This window comes from Pongo pygmaeus, chromosome 21, assembly GCF_028885625.2.
Source record: "Pongo pygmaeus isolate AG05252 chromosome 21, NHGRI_mPonPyg2-v2.0_pri, whole genome shotgun sequence".
Classification (NCBI taxonomy): domain Eukaryota; kingdom Metazoa; phylum Chordata; class Mammalia; order Primates; family Hominidae; genus Pongo; species Pongo pygmaeus.
The window spans coordinates 64,548,006-64,563,901 of record NC_072394.2 but is presented as its reverse complement, the minus strand read 5'-3'; the positions used below and the strand labels follow the sequence as shown (position 1 = coordinate 64,563,901).

Genomic DNA, 15,896 nt, shown 5'->3' with positions numbered 1-15,896 from the left:
GCTTCCCATTCACAGTGGCCTGGGACGTTTGCTTCCCTGCCTTTCCCCAGGTGTGAGTCCTGCACCTTGAGAAGCGGATGTATCTCTGGGTTTCTCAACTGGACAGTGGGCTTCTGGAGGGTGGGGTTCATGCGTTCCCACCCGGTGCCCTCCACAGCACCCAGCTAAAATGCCCACCTTACCCATGGAACAACACAGCCACCTGGGACTTCTTCCTACAGGAAACTGCCCATGCTACACACTGCCCCCTCCTCCCTCCTGCCTGATGGTGTACATGACGCTTGAGGGCGCCACAGCCACCTCGTGATGACGTGGTGAGAACTGAGAAGCGGGGTGACCACCACACAGGCCTCGGCCCGACGCCTTGAGCTCTCACCCCAGCCTCCGCTGGTTCAAGCTGCTGTGGTTGGGTTTTCTGTGACTTTCAGCCAAAGGCATTCCTAACACACAGGCGGGGAAGGGGAGGCGGTTTGCAGAGTGGTTAGCAGGGGATGTTCAGGAGCCAGTCCGTTGGCCTCTAAGTCTTGCCTTTCCCTGCCAGCTGCTGTGGGTCTTTACTGTTACAGAACGGTGCCTTCACTTCCTCATGTTGTATGCGGGGGAAATAAAACTAGCTGTTTCCTGGGGCTGTTGTGGCATTTAGTGAGCTGATTCGTATGGAGAACTTAAGAGTGGTGTCTGGCGCCTGGCCGAGTGGACGAATGCCGTCGGCCGCGTTTCTGTGATGACCGCATGATTGCATCTTCAGTGGAAGGTGTGTCCTTCCCACGTGGAACCTTACTAGGCCTCATTGCTGGCCCTGCCCCTGGGTGCAGAGAAGCAGGGATCGTCGGTGGAGACTAGCGGAGCCCACGTCCAGTGCGGTTCTTGGGCCTAGGCAGAGTGGACAGCTGAGGCAGGTGCGGGCGCGTGAGCTTCAGGTCAGGGTGGTGGCTGCAACTATTTTTCATCTGTTGCTTGCTCTTCTCAAAAGGTCCAGTTCAAAGGAACAGAACACACCTTTTTAGACCCAAAGGCACCCTGGGGTGCTGCATGCTGATCTGCAGGCAGACAGCCAGAGGGTCCCCCAGGCACTTCTCCGCCCTGGGGCAAGGGTGGCTGTTTCTCAGCACAGGTCTCCATGGGTCTCAGAGTCCTCCTGCAGATATAAATGCCAGGATCCTGCAGGAGGAGCCCTTGGGAAACGCAGCCTGTGGGCCATTACTCTAGAGGGGAGGGGGAAACCAGCTGTGGCTTGTAGCCAATCCTGCAGGGGCCGGGATGCCACCTGGACAGACACCTTCAGTGGTCACTGTCGTTTTCAGTGACGCCTCTTCCCCTCCTGAGAACCTGCTGGAGCCGCGCACAGAACCCAGCAACCTTGCCTTGCATCGGGGCCCTTCTGAGGTGTTGTTTCCGCTTATCAGGGCGTCCTGCACCTCCTCCTCCCTCCTAGATACCTCCTGGGAGCAGGCGGGTCCTTCATAAATCACCTGCACCCAAATCCTCCTGGTAGGCCAGCGTCTGGGAACCAGACCTCAGGCATGGCCAAGGTTGGCCCATCCCAGGCCAGAAAACTGCATCATTCAGACATGGCTGATTTGGAATTTGTGATAATTCAGAAATATGCGTATCCGAGGTGTAGCTCAGCCCTCAGGGAAGACAGGGCCTGCCAGGAAGACCAGCAGGGTGACCGGGCAAGGACCCCGTGGACCTTGGTGCTCCGAGGAATCTGGAACACAGGTGGTTTTCAAAGTTGTCTTGTATTTATTAAGAGGTTTGAGTTGACAAAATTACCTTGGTGGAGTCAGGAAAATGAACTGATATTTTGAGCCAGAATGTATTATTAAGTTGCTGTTAATATGAAGGAGTTACAGCTGCAGATAATAAGGACACTGTCAATGACAGCGTCACTGCCGGGAGCCACATGGACGCCTGCCCCTGACCTTCCCCGCCCATGAGGCGGGCACTGTCCTTGTTCTTTTACTGAAGATGTGTGAGGCAGTGGGAAGGAGCTTGCCTGGGGCCACACCAGGGCCATGCTGTGGTCACACGGCACTGCCGTGGACAGCGTGGCAGAACCCCTGCCTGCTGAGGAGGGGGCTGAGTACGGGCAGTGCTGTGTGCATGTTCCCACCTTGGCGGAGGGACACAGGTGAAGGCCAGGGCATGACCAACTCACACTGTCCACGAAGCTATCCCTCTACCCGGCAGTGAAGCTGGCCGTGAGGCTACGGTCATCCTGTGGTCTTGGCAGGAGACACACAGACCAATAAACCTAGGAACAGACCCACACAAATGTGCCCAATGGATGTCCTGCAAAGATGTCAAAGCAATTCACTGAAGGGAAGACAGCCTTTCAATGTATGGCGCTGGGGCAGTCATGGAAAATATGGAGATGAGCAAAAAATACACCTGGATCTACATCTCACATGTTATATAAAAATTAACTCAAAATGAATCATGGACCTAACGTAAACTACAAACCTAAACAACCGTTAGAAAACCCAGAGACGAGCATTTTCAGAACCTAGGGCTCGATGAAGAGCTCTCAGACTTGATGCCGAAGCCTACTCCGAAAGAGGAAGCATGGATAAACCGGACTTCCTCCAAATTAAACACTTTTGCTCGCGAAGACCCTGGGAGGAGGATGGTAGACAAGTTACTGAGTGGGAGAAATATTTGCAAACCACATATCCGACAAGGGACTTGTATCTAGAATATGTAAAGAATTCTGAAAACTCAACAGTAAAAGAATAATGTAGTAGGAAATGGACGAAAGCCATGAAGAGACGTTTCCCTGAAGAGGACACGCAGATGCCAATAAACATAGGAAAAGACACTCAGCACCATTTGCCAGAGGGAAAACACATTAAAACCACGAGGGGCCACCACGCAGCTCTCAGAATGGCTAACGTTGAAAGTGATGACAACATCAGATGCTGGTGAGGATGCCGAGAATCTGGGTCTCTCGGGAAGGCGGGATGAGTGTGCGACGGGGCAGCCCCTCTGGCAGAGAACATGGAAGTTCCCCACAAAACAAACGCCTGCTCCCGAGATGACCCCACAATTGTATTCTTGGGCATTCATTCTAGAGAAATGGAAACTTACGTTCACACAAGACCCCATGCAGGAATGGGTGCTCAGAGAAGCTCAGTTCATCACAGCCCAGAGTTGAAACCACCCAGCATCCATCAACTGGGGATGGCTCATAAGCCGCGGTACACCCAGGCCACGGAATTCTATACCATAGAAAGGAACGAGCTATGGATACGACCTGGCTGTATATCCAGAGAACGATGCTGCGGGAAAACAGCCAATCCCAAAAGGGAACACACGGCTGTGATTCCATTTCTATAGTATCCTTGGAATGACAACACTACAGATGAAAATAGAGTCGTGGTTGCCACAGGTTAGGGTTGATGGGAGGCACACAGACAGGCACACATGCAGACACAGACACACACACAGACAGACACACACACAGATGCAGACACACAGACACAGATACACAGACACAGACATACAGACACAGAGACACACACAGAGACACACACACAGAGACACACACAGAGACAGACACAGACACACACACAGAGACACAGACACACATACAGACACAGAGACACACACACAGAGACACACACACAGATACAGACACAGACACACACAGACACACAGACACAGACAGACACAGAGACACAGACACACATACAGACACAGAGACACACACACAGACACACACACAGATGCAGACACACAGACACACAGACACAGAGACACAGACACACATATAGAGACAGAGACACACACAGAGACACATACAGACACAGAGACACAGAGACACACAGACACAGACACATACACAGATGCAGACACACAGACACAGACACACACATACAGAGACACACACACTCAGACACAGAGACACACAGACACTCAGAGACACACACAGACACAGAGACACACAGACACACAGACAGACACACACTGACACACACACAGATGCACACAGAGACACACACACACACAGACACACCAGTGAATGTAGGTCAAACTGGTGGGATCCCAGTAGGGACTGTGGCGGGTACGAAGGTCAGTTTCCTGGCTGTGACCCTGCGCTGTGGTTCTGCAAGATATCGCCCTTGGGGGAGGCTGGCTGAAGGGCTTACAGGATCTGTCTTATTTCCTACAACTGCATGTGACTCTACAATTATCTCAAAATAAAAAGATTTTTTGAGAAGTCATTTCTCCCAGTGAAATCCCATCGGGAAGCCCAACGCAGCAGATGAAAGTGGCGAAGCTTGGGTGGACAGAGTGAGGGCTGCGAAGCCAGGCCCCAGCCCCTTGCACATGGGAGGCCCCTAATCACCTCCGTGGGGCTCAGGCCCCACTGGAAACTGGGCAAAAATCCTCGGCCCTCCCGTCATTTCAGGTGGACCTTGTTTTTTTTGGAGGGAACCCTGATTTTGGTTCCACTTTCTGGGGAACTTGAAATAAACAAACGTTGATTTCTTTGTGGAAAATGTTTGTGGTACAGGTCTGTGGATCACTCAGCAGGGCCTTCTCCCACCATCGGAACTCACCAGGCTTAGGGTCACTTCTGCAGCCTGGGCCGAAGGCCTCGGTGGGAATGCCCACTTCTTGGAGCCCCGTCTTACTTGACGGCGAACGCACATGCACCGCCCACAATCCCAGACAGCCCGGAACGCATGAAGATGGAGGGTGTCCCCTGGTTGTGTGCCACAGGCTGTCACCCTCTGTCCCGGGGAGGGGTACGGGGGCAGGGGCAGGGCAGTGAGACCCATGAGAACCTGCCTTGGGACTTTTGCAGGGACTTTTGGGAAAGACACGCTCCCCTCACCCCCAGGGCTGTCCAGCTGCTTAGGAACAAGCTTTCGGCCTCCAAGGCCATGGTGGCTGCAGCAGAGAGGATCTCTTAGAGGAGAAAGGAGGGTGGGGTTGAAAACCGGCTGGGGAGACTCTGGAAACACATCTCAGCCAGGGGCGCTGCCACACCTGGCACTGCCAACCCTGCCTGCACTTCCCAGTCACAGTCTCCTTGCTTGGGGAGCCCCTGGGGTGGGCTCTGCATCCTGCTCACTAAGAAGGCATCTCACTCTGCACCTCAACCACAAAAGAGCCGGCCACGGCGCCTGCCACACCCTCTGAGCCCAGCAGGGCAGGTCAGCAGTGCCCCAGGGGATTTCATGAAGTCAGGAGGGCTGGATAAGAGTATGGGGTGCACACAGGACCCTCGTGGATCCTGGGGTCCTGGGGAGGAATGTGGGGTGCACACAGGACCCTTGTGGATCCTGGGGGTCTGGGGAAGAGTGTGGGGTACACACAGGACCCTTGTGGATCCCAGGGGGGCTGGGGAAGAATGTGAGATGCACGCAGGATCCTTATGGATTCCAGGGGGCTGGGGAAGAGTGTGGGGTACACACAGGACCCTCGTAGATCCTGGGGGACTGGGGAAGAGTGTGGGGTGCACGCAGGACCCTTGTGGATCCTGGGGGGGGAGCTGGGGAAGAGTGTGGGGTGCATGAAGGATCCTCGTGGATCCCAGGGGGGCTGGGGAAGAGTGTGGGGGGCACACAGGACCCTTGTGGATCCTAGGGAGGGAGCTGGGGAAGAGTGTGGTTATATGCAGGGCTCTCGCGGATCCTGGGGGGCTGGGGAAGAGTGTGGGGTACATGCAGGAACCTTGTGGATCCTGGGGGGAGCTGGGGAAGAGCGTGGGGTGCATGAAGGATCCTTGTGGATCCCAGGGGGGCTGGGGAACAGTGTGGGGGGCACGCAGGACTCTTGTGGATCCCGGGGGGCTGGGGAAGAGTGTGGGGGGCACACAGGACCCTCATGGATCCCGGGCCTGTAATGGCGTGCTCATGTCCCCAGATGAACTCCCCAAGCCTTCGAAGTTCCTCTGGAGCTGAGTCAATATTTAACCCATCTTTCCATTTGTTTTCCATTAGAACGCGCATCTGAAACCCTTCATTAGCCTGTCCTTCCAGAGAATAATGACTAATTTCTGGCGGTAGTTTTTCCTTATCCCACAAAGGCACTGTGTAGAACCCTTCCATTATTGTAATTTACTGATGGAAGAGAAGAAATTGTAGAGATGATTTCCAAGTCCTGGGAAGACCGCCACCGAGAGAAGCAAGCCACACTTTGCGTGGGCACCATCTCTCCCCGCCCTTGTCCAGGGTGGGTGAAGGGTGACTGAGGTGGGCTTGACAGCAGCACCTCCAGCTCCTTCCTGGCCTTTGCACAAAGACAGCTTGTTCTGGGACCAGAGACAGACTCCCGATCCCCCAGGGGCTCTGAGAGTCCATGGACATTTCACTCAACATAGTCCTGGAAAAGCTCAGGAGTGGTGGGAAGAAGGGCTGACTCTGGGGTCCCGGCATCAACATGTCCTCTGGCTGCCAGGCCACACCCAGCTCTGCAAACGGCCGGGCAGCCGGGCTCTCCAGGCTTGGCTTACGCGGACTTCTGAGGCCACGGCTCCGCAATTTGCTCTTTGTTATCCTAATGAGCAAAGCCAACTGCGCTTTTGGGAAGACTTTCGCTATTGATTTTTTAAAAAGTAAGACATGGGAGGTTTGATTTGTGATAGAAAGGCCAGGAAAATCCAGGCGCCTTTAAATAGCATCCTGGGTCTCTGGGAGAGAGGCCAGTGGTATCTGTGTGAGGAGTGTGCCTGGCCTGCCGCCCACTCTTCCACATCTGCACCCTCGCGAGGGGCTCCCGTGTCCTCATCTGTTTTCTTTGGCTGCCTGGAACTAATCTGCTCACTCCCTGCCTGCCCCTCAAGGGACAGCTGAGGAGCAGCTGCCCACGGTTCCAGTGAAATAATGTCACATTCGTTCCCTTCAGTGACACCAGATGCTCCCGTGTCTCATAATCCTGAAAGACAACCAATCAAGGGTGCAATTCACCCTGTTCACACTGCAGCCCTGGGGACAGGCGAAGGGCACAATTCACCCTGTTCACACTACAGCCCTGGGGACAGACCAAGGGTGCAATTCACCCTGTTCACATTGCTGCCCTGGGGACAGACCAAGGGCGCAATTCACCCTGTTCACACTACAGCCCTGGGGGCGGGACAATGGTGCAATTCACCCTGTTCACACTACAGCCCTGGGGACAGACCAAGGGCGCAATTCATCCTGTTCACACTACAGCCCAAGGGTGCAATTCACCCTGTTCACACTGCTGCCCTGGGGACAGACCAAGGGTGCAATTCACCCTGTTCACACTGCTGCCCTGGGGACAGACCAAGGGTGCAATTCACCCTGTTCACACTACAGCCCTAGGGACAGACCAAGGGTGCAATTCACTCTGTTTACACTACAGCCCTGGGGACAGACCAAGGGTGCAATTCACCCTGTTTACATTACAGCCCTGGCGACAGACCAAGGGTGCAATCCACCCTGTTCACACTACAGCCCTGGGGGCAGGACAATGGTGCAATTCACCCTGTTCACACTACAGCCCTGGGGACAGACCAAGGGTGCAATTCACCCTGTTCACACTACAGCCCTGGGGACAGACCAAGGGTGCAATTCACCCTGTTCACACTGCTGCCCTGGGGACAGACCAAGGGTGCAATTCACCCTGTTCACACTGCTGCCCTGGGGACAGACCAAGGGTGCAATTCACCCTGTTCACACTACAGCCCTAGGGACAGACCAAGGGTGCAATTCACTCTGTTCACACTACAGCCCTAGGGACAGACCAAGGGCGCAATTCACCCTGTTTACACTACAGCCCTTGGGACAGACCAAGGGTACAATTCACCCTGTTTACATTACAGCCCTGGGGACAGACCAAGGGTGCAATTCACCCTGTTCACACTGCAGCCCTGGGGGCAGGACAATGGTGCAATTCGCCCTGTTCACACTATAGCCCTGGGGATAGACCAAGGGTGCAATTCACCCTGTTCACACTACAGCCCTGGGGGCGTGACAATGGCATAATTCACCCTGTTCACACTGCAGCCCTGGGGACGGACCAAGGGCACAATTCACCCTGTTCACACTGCAGCCCTGGGGGCGGACCAAGGGTGCAATTCACCCTGTTCACACTGCAGCCCTGGGGCGGACCAAGGGTACAATTCACCCTGTTCAAACTACAACTCTGCGGACAGACCAAAGGCACAATTCACCCTGTTCACACTGCGCCCTGGGGGTGGACCAAGGGTGCAATTCACCCTGTTCACACTGCTGCCCTGGGGGCGGACCAAGGGTGCAATTCACCTTGTTCACACTATAGCCCGGGGACCGCTTATGCAGCCACCTCCATGAGCAGGCATGATAAAGGCCTCTCTTCCCATCCCAGAGCTGGGATGCTGCTGACTCCTCTCTGGGGGCCTGCAGGGGCATGTGGTGCCCCTGGGAGCTGGCCCTGGCTCTGGGCTCCATGTGCTCCAGATTTCAATGCAGAAACAGCCTTCCATTTGCCCGGCACTGCCAACTTCTATAAAGCTTGGAAGCCGTCACTTGCTGGGCACTGGCCAGGGGTGCGGCTGCTGGTGAAAATACAGAACACCCCATTAAACTCGAAGTTCAGATCAGCAAGGATTACTCTGTTAGTGTAAGTCCGTCCTAAATGGTGCTTGGGCCACACTTTAAAGTGCTTTGCTGACTCTCTGAACTTCACATTTACTTGGTGTCTTGTACTTTAGGGGTGGCCCCAGCAGAGGCTCCTCAGTGACCTCACCTACCCCCACCCAACCCAAGCCAGGCAAAGGTTTGTCCCAAAGAGGACCCCTCTCCACTCCCCACGCGGGAGGCAGCCACAGTGGGGAGCTGCTCCCCCCACACAGAAGCCCCCTGGGGTTTGTTAACTCACAGACCCGGGCCACCTGCAGCATCTGGATGAGCAGGTGGGGGCTGTGCCAGCCCTGTGGGGATGTGGACACTCAGGTTCTAGCCCATGTGCACCCTGAGGGTCTGCAGCTGCTTCACCTCCCCGGCTGAGCCTCCTCACTGCTGGTGGGGGTCGTCCACTTCTTGGCAGTCACAGAGGGCAGAGATGCAAGACATGACACGCTCAGCTAGGGCCCCACTCATGAAAAAGCAGGTGCCGCCACCGGTGCCAGAGTGAAGTCTCGGGGGACAGGCTCTTGGGTCAGCTCTGAGGGGAGCAGACGGCCTCAGTCACACGGGATTGCCTCTGCGGGGGGAGTCCGGGCCTCTCTCACTTCCCGTTTTGCTTGGAACCAAAGCTTATGTTTAGCTGGGAGGCCTCCAGTGGCTTCAGCCCTCTGACCTCGTTGCCTCCCCAGGCCCTGGCATGTGCACCTTGCTCCCCTAGCCTCTCCGCCTGCCAAGGAGCCCACCCTAGTCCCACTCTGGGAGCTGCTCCACCTCAGGCTTCAGCTCCCAGCCCACGTGCCAACTCAGCAGAGGGGCCTGCCCAGGCCCACCACTGTCCCCAGGACTCCCAGTGCCAGGGTTTCCTTCCCAGCCCGTTGGCCCTGCTGTGGCTGCAGTCGCTTCTCACCTGTGGTCTGCAACCCCCTTGACCCCGAGACCTGTGAGAGCAGGGGCTTTGGTGACACCTGCTGCGTGATGTGTGTCTGCACCCAAGATCCGTGGCACCATCCTGGTAGTGGGGGCTAAGCAGCCCTCCCCTGCTCTCGGGGCCTGTGCTGTGCCCGCAGAGCCCACAGGGTCTCCAGCAAGCAAACGCTAAAGGCCTCACCTGGCTTGGAGCCCTCGTCCACGGAGCCATTGTAGACCTGGTTGATGAACTCAGGGCGGTTGTCGTTCATGTCAATGACATAGATATACAGGTCGATGGGGTTCTCCACCTTGTTGCCATTCATGTCCACAGCGTGGGCTCGGAGCTGGAAAAGCAGCAGAGACATGTCAGGGCCCAGTGGCGGGTGGGCACCCCCACTCAGCTGAGAGCGGCCTGGGACCCGCGGTGCTGGGGTAGGAGACTGATGGCAGAAGCAGATTGGCTATAGGGGCCAGGGGGCTTTGGACACGTCATGGAATTCTCTGAGCCTCAGCTCTCTCCTCTGCAGAAACAGGGGTCGGGAGAGTGCAGAGTGGGGCAATGCACAGAGCTGGAAGCCAGCATAACCCCCCAACACCCCATGGTCAGGCCCACCCAGGACCTCCCACGCCTGCCTGACTGTTCCGTGAGCCACCGACTGTTCTGATCAGATGTCTGGAGCAGGACAGGTGCCCCTTGGATGGGATGATGTCCACCCAAAGTGGCAACAGAAAAGACATTTGTGCCTAACTGGGCGGGGGCTTAACTTCTGCTACTGTAAGGTTAGTCCTCAGGGGAGATGGGGAGGAGACAGGCCGGAGTGTGCAGGGGCCAGAGCTGGAGCTGGGAATTGGGCCCATTTGGGCGTCCACTGAGAGTCCAGCCTGGACAAGTTCCAGGCTCCTCTGCGTCTGTGTGCCCTGTCAGCTCTTGGGCACAGCAGGGGAATATGCGTGGTGGGGAGGATCCATGGAGAGGCAGGGCCAGGAGGCCTGTGCGGAGCTCCCGGGAACGTCACAGGAACCACCTTCGAGGTGAAAAGGGAAGAGCTGAACCTGGGCTGGAAAGTTCTGCAGGAGCTTCTCAGAGTCACCCCTTAAGTTCTGGATTTGTTCTTTCACTCATTCATTTGTTCTGCAGATGCCCATCAAGGGCCTGCAATGGCAGGTGCTGGGCTGGACTCTAGAATACTGTGCACTGAAGGCAGTGTGGCTGCCCTGGAGCTTCCATCCAAGGGACAATGGACACCGGGAAGAGAAGAAGCCATCAGTGGGTGTGGTGGCCGCCAGGGAGGCCTCTCAGAGGAGGGGCTGCTTGAGCTGAGACCTCAAGAACAGGCCAAGGCAAAAGACACGGAGAGGTTGGGCGCTGCCGGCAGGCAAGGGGGCTGCTGAGGGGCTGTCGGGGAGTGGAAAGGGCATGTCCGAGGCCTCTCCACCCAGAGCTGGATGGATACCCAGAGGTGTCCTCAGCTCACATCTTTCTGCCAAAACTCCACATCACCCTCGAAGTTGGACACAACAGACCTCACTCAAGGTATTTGCAGCAAAACATCACCAAGCCCAGGGTGTCTGGGAGAGGAGCCTCATGCCAGATGGGTCTCCACATCATCCCCTTGGTGGCCATCACCAAGCCAGGGTGGCCGGGAGAGGAGCCCCATGCCAGATGGGTCTCCACATCATCCCCTTGGTGGCCTGCCTCACATGGCCGCTGCCGCTCCCCCGAACTCAGGGGATCAGGGGGGCCCTGAATTCCATGCCTGCCCCAGGGAAATCCAGGAGCTAACTGTGTCCATGCCTACGCCAGTGTTTTGGTTTGGTTCCAACAATCCAAAGTGGAATTTTACCCCCTACATTGCCTGTTTACGGAAGATCTAGAGGCTGGCTTTGCCCAAAGAGGCAATCTGTGCTGTAGTAAGGAGGCAAACTAGGCCTGACTCCTGGAGGAACTGCAGACTGCCACACGAGATGTGACTGCACGCACGCCAAGTCAGCTTTACATATCATGTTTAAACAGCCTGAAGTGCTGTGTGGTTGCTGTAACCAGCTGCCCCCGCCCCGTCGCGGGCAGACTCCCCCATCCCCGACCCATCTGCAGCTGTCCTGCTGTGGATGTGCTTCCTGCACGCCCAGTCAAAGGTCACAGGGCCTCGGGGGGAGAAAAAGTAATTCTGAGCTAAAATTAAAGTTATTATCTCCTAACTAAAGCAGTTTCAGGTGCTATCTGTAGCAGCGGGAGCAGCGCGAGTGCAGATAACGAAGAAATACCGCCTCTGCCCGAGGCCTGTGTCCTCCTTGTCCCACTCCCTGCCTCACCCCCAAAAGATTTAATTACATTTGACAGCCCCTGTTGGAAATCTCCCCTGCCCATCTCAGGCTGGGCACACCCAGGGTGGGCCTGAGAGAGGTGATCTCGCCGTGGTGGTGGAGGAAACACGCAAACATGGGTGGAGGAGTCCCCCGAGTGTTCTGCAATCTGCACATCCGAGCGTCAGGTGCAGAGTTCATTTCCTGCAACATTTTGAATAGGACATTTTTCTATCCTTGTTCCAGGAGACAAGATTAGGAAATATTAATACGTGGGTGTGGTCTGGCATTGGGGCGGGAATGCGCTCGGGAGAAATGTGTCTGTTGACAGACGACTGTTCAGATGTGTGTGGGATCTAATGCTCCTGCCTCTTGGCTGCTCTCTTTTCCTCCTATCTTAATTGTGGGTGTGGGTTCCCTCCAAGGCGTATGGAACTGGGAACAGTCCATGAGGGCCTTGGAAGTGGCCGAGGGGTGCAGGTGTTGGAGAGTTTCTTCATCGGTGACATCGGCAGCCAACACGCACTGTGCGTGTGCTCAGGGCCAGGCAGTGCTATAAAAACCCTACACACGTTAACTCCAATTTTCATCAGAATCTGTGAGACTGGCATTGTCTTGGTCCCTCTTTTACAGATGAGAAAACTGAGGCTCAGGAAGGTTAGAAAACTTTCGGAAGATGACAGCGTGTGGCCGGGTGAGCTAGTGTGTCTAACTTACAGAATCCTTCAAGGAATCTTCTGGAGCATCGCCCTGCAAAGCCAGCAGTGAGCACTTGTGCGTGTTGTGCATTTGAATCTTTACAGGCTGGCTTTAGGGTGACACGTGTCACAGTCGTCAGCATACTCAGGCTGGGGATGCGTCCTTGTCACCCTCAGCCCACAGAGCTGGGTGGAAAATGGAACAGGCTCCAAGGACACTGGGGAGGCAGGAAAAACTCTAAGATGACCCCAAGGATGTCAGGTGCTGGTCCCAGATGTGAAGACAGATGTGTTCCCTCCCCACTGGGCTACGTTTTTGACATTAAGACAGGGCTGGGTGGGCGCCATCCAACCACATGGGCCTTCAAAAGCTGAGCGTTCTCTAGCTGGAGGCGGGAGAGAAGGGCATGCGGGCATCCTATGCACCTTGCTGGGTGACAGTGGAGGAGACACGTGCCGAGGCATGCAGGTGCCCTTTAGGGGGTGGCTGTGGCTCCCCGAATAGCCAGCAAGGACATGGAGACCTCAGTCCTGCAACCACAAGGATCCTGACCTGCCGCAGCCCCAGTGAGCCTGGAGGCAGGTCCTCCCTAGGGCTGGGGGAGCGCCCGGCCTGGCCAGCACTTTGATTTTGGCCTGGTGAGACCCTGAGCAGAAACACAAGCCAAGCACATCTGGACTTCTGACCTACAGCACGGTGAACTCATAGGGTGCTGTTTCAGCCACTAAGTTTGTGCTGATTTGTTTCATAGTGCAGAGAACTAACACGCCCCTGCTGGCTGGCACAGCTGCCCCCAAAGACCCTGGTGGGCATCCTATGAGGTGGAAATCCGGAGTTGGGGTCACACTGGAGTCTGATAAGGACTGCGATGCCTGCAGGGAGGGGCTTCCTTCTCCAGGGAAGGGCAGGAAAGCTGGGCATCCCCAAGGCCTCCATCTCGGTGGGACAGAGAGATTAGCTACAAGTGGAACTTGAGGGCTTCATTCCAGAATTTGGCAGACGATGCAGCTTCTTCTCCAGTCCGGGCCCTGCATCTCCTGCTGACTCTGCCATCCCTGAAGGGGTGAGGAGGCTGGAGCCCGGCCAGATCTCAGGGCTCACCATTCTTCACCGTGAAAATGGGGAATGAGGATGATAAAACTAATGATCTCCACAAGCTTGCTCCTAGAACCTGGTGTGCAGGAGGCACTGAGAGACACTGGTGATGTGGGATGACTGCATTTCTCATCTTCAAAGCAGGGAGAAAACCATGAAGCCTCAGGGCTGAGGCAGGACATACATAGGAACATGGACCGGGTGCAGTGGTTCATGCCTGTAATCCCAGCACTTTGGGAGGCTGATGCAGGCAGATGGCTTGAGCTCAGGAGTTCGAGACCAGCCTGGCCAACATGGTAAAACCCTGTCTCTATTAAAAATTCAGAAAAATTAGCTGGGCATAGTGGTGGGTGCCTGTAGTTCCAGCTACCTGGGAGTCTGAGGCAGGAGAATCATTTGAACCTGTGAGGCAGAGATTGCAGTGAGCCGAGATAGTACTACTGCACTCCAGCCTTGCTGATGAAGTGAGACTCTGTCTCAAAAAATAAAAAAAATAAAAAAAGTCCCAGGTACTTGGGAGGCTGAGGTGGGAGGATTGCTTGAGCCTGGGATGTTGAGGCTGCAGTAAGCTGAGATTGCACCACTGCATTCCAGACTGAGTGACAGAGCGAGACCCTGTCTCAAAAAACAAACAAAAGAAAAACAAAAGAAGGGAAGGGAACGTGTGTGCAAAACTGCGCAGTGGCAAGCCACGTGGGTGGCTGGGGCAGGGGTGCCTGACCCTTCACCAGCAGCCCCACTCCCACCACCCTGGGCTCCCTCATCTTCGTCCATGGCCAGCTCAGGTGGGGAGTGTGGGGGGCCTAAGTGCATCTGTGGTGAGGGCCAGGGGCCTTTGGGGGCACCTCAGCTTCCCCTGCAGGTGTGGGACCCAGGTCCCTGGTCCCTACCAGCCTGTGACCCCCATCTTCCTGGGGGTTTGCTGCAGGACCATCTACAGAGGCACCGCACCTTTCCTGGGTAGAGCCTGGTGCTGAGCAAGGCTCTGCATATGCATCAGGCAGAAAGAATAAACAGACGAATGGAGGTGTGTGATGTGGTTTGGATGTTCTGTCCCTTCCAGATCTCATTTGAAATGTGCCCTCCAGTGTTGGAGGTGGGCCTGGTGGCAGGTGTTTGGGTCATGGGGGTGGATCCCTCGTCAATGGCTCAGTGCTGCCCTTGTGGTAATGCGTGAATTCTTGCTCTGAGTGCACTCCAGGGCCTGTTGTTTAAAGAGCTTGGCACCTCTGTCCCTCTCTGTCTGTCTCGCTCCTGCCATGTGGGACGTCTGCTCCCCTTCACTTTCTCCCATGAGTGGAAGCTTCCTGAGGCCTCCCCAGAAGGAGATGCCGGCGCCATACTTCCTGTACAGCCTGCAGAACTGTGAGCCAAATAAACCTCTTTTCTCTCTATATTATGCAGCTTCAGGTATTTCTTTATAGCAATATGAAAGGGCTAACACAGCGTGTTTGCACCACATGTTTACACAGTGTGTTTGCACCACATGTTTACACAGTGTGTTTGCATGGTGTGGCAGGAGGTGGTGGGGGCGCTGGATTCCTCCCCAGTGCCAGCCACTGTCTCTGCACATGGTGGGTTGAAAATTTCTACCTGTGCATAGAGGAGGGCCTCGGGAATGAATCACAGAGGGGTGGGTGACTCAGATCCCTGGAGTGGTCATTCCAACCTCTGGCCCTACACACCTGGACCCCTGCTGTAGGCAGAGCTCCCAGGCTGGGTTGCAGGCTGTGTCTTAGGCTTCAAGGTGCATGGAGGGGGCACTGTCCAGCGGTGGCCCTGGAGGTCCCTCTCCCCTAGCCATGCTGTGTGCAGAGGTAGCTGAGCCCTGAAACCTTTTCCAGGGAGTCGGTGGGAATGCGAAGGCTGCCTCTGGTGAGAATCAGCTCATTGGGGATGCTGCAGGGAGGACCAGCTCTGAACTCCAGGTTTCCAGGAGGAATTACAAGATGAAATGGAAGGAAGAGGCCTTCTGCTGGTGCGGGTCACCCGGGAATCACTGTGCATTTGGCAAGTGCTGGGTCCTGAGTCCTCCTGCAGCAGGCACCTGGCAGCCCTACAGCACTCCTGGTGCCCCTCAGATGCCCCGGCCAGCACCCACAGGCTGCATCTGCGATGCCACACCTGGGAGAAGTGGGCCGACCCAGCTCTCCTGGTGCCCCTCAGATGCCCTGGCCAGCACCCAGCTCTCCTGGTGCCCCTCAGATGCCCTGGCCAGCACCCACAGGCTGCATCTGCAATGCCACACCAGGGAGAAGTGGGCTGACCTAGCTCCAAGTCTGCCTTGGTTAAAAAAACAACAGACAG

At 55.8% G+C, this 15,896-nt stretch overlaps 1 protein-coding gene across 1 annotated transcript in view; it reads right to left on the bottom strand.

Annotated features, from left to right (window-relative positions):
• CDH4 (cadherin 4) overlaps positions 1-15,896 on the bottom strand; it is a 705,615-nt gene that overhangs the window by 77,795 nt on the left and 611,924 nt on the right. Inside the window, exon 6 of the mRNA XM_054468084.2 lies at positions 9,691-9,835. Within this exon, the coding sequence (XP_054324059.1) occupies positions 9,691-9,835 (145 nt within the window). The remainder of the gene's footprint in view (positions 1-9,690; positions 9,836-15,896) is intronic.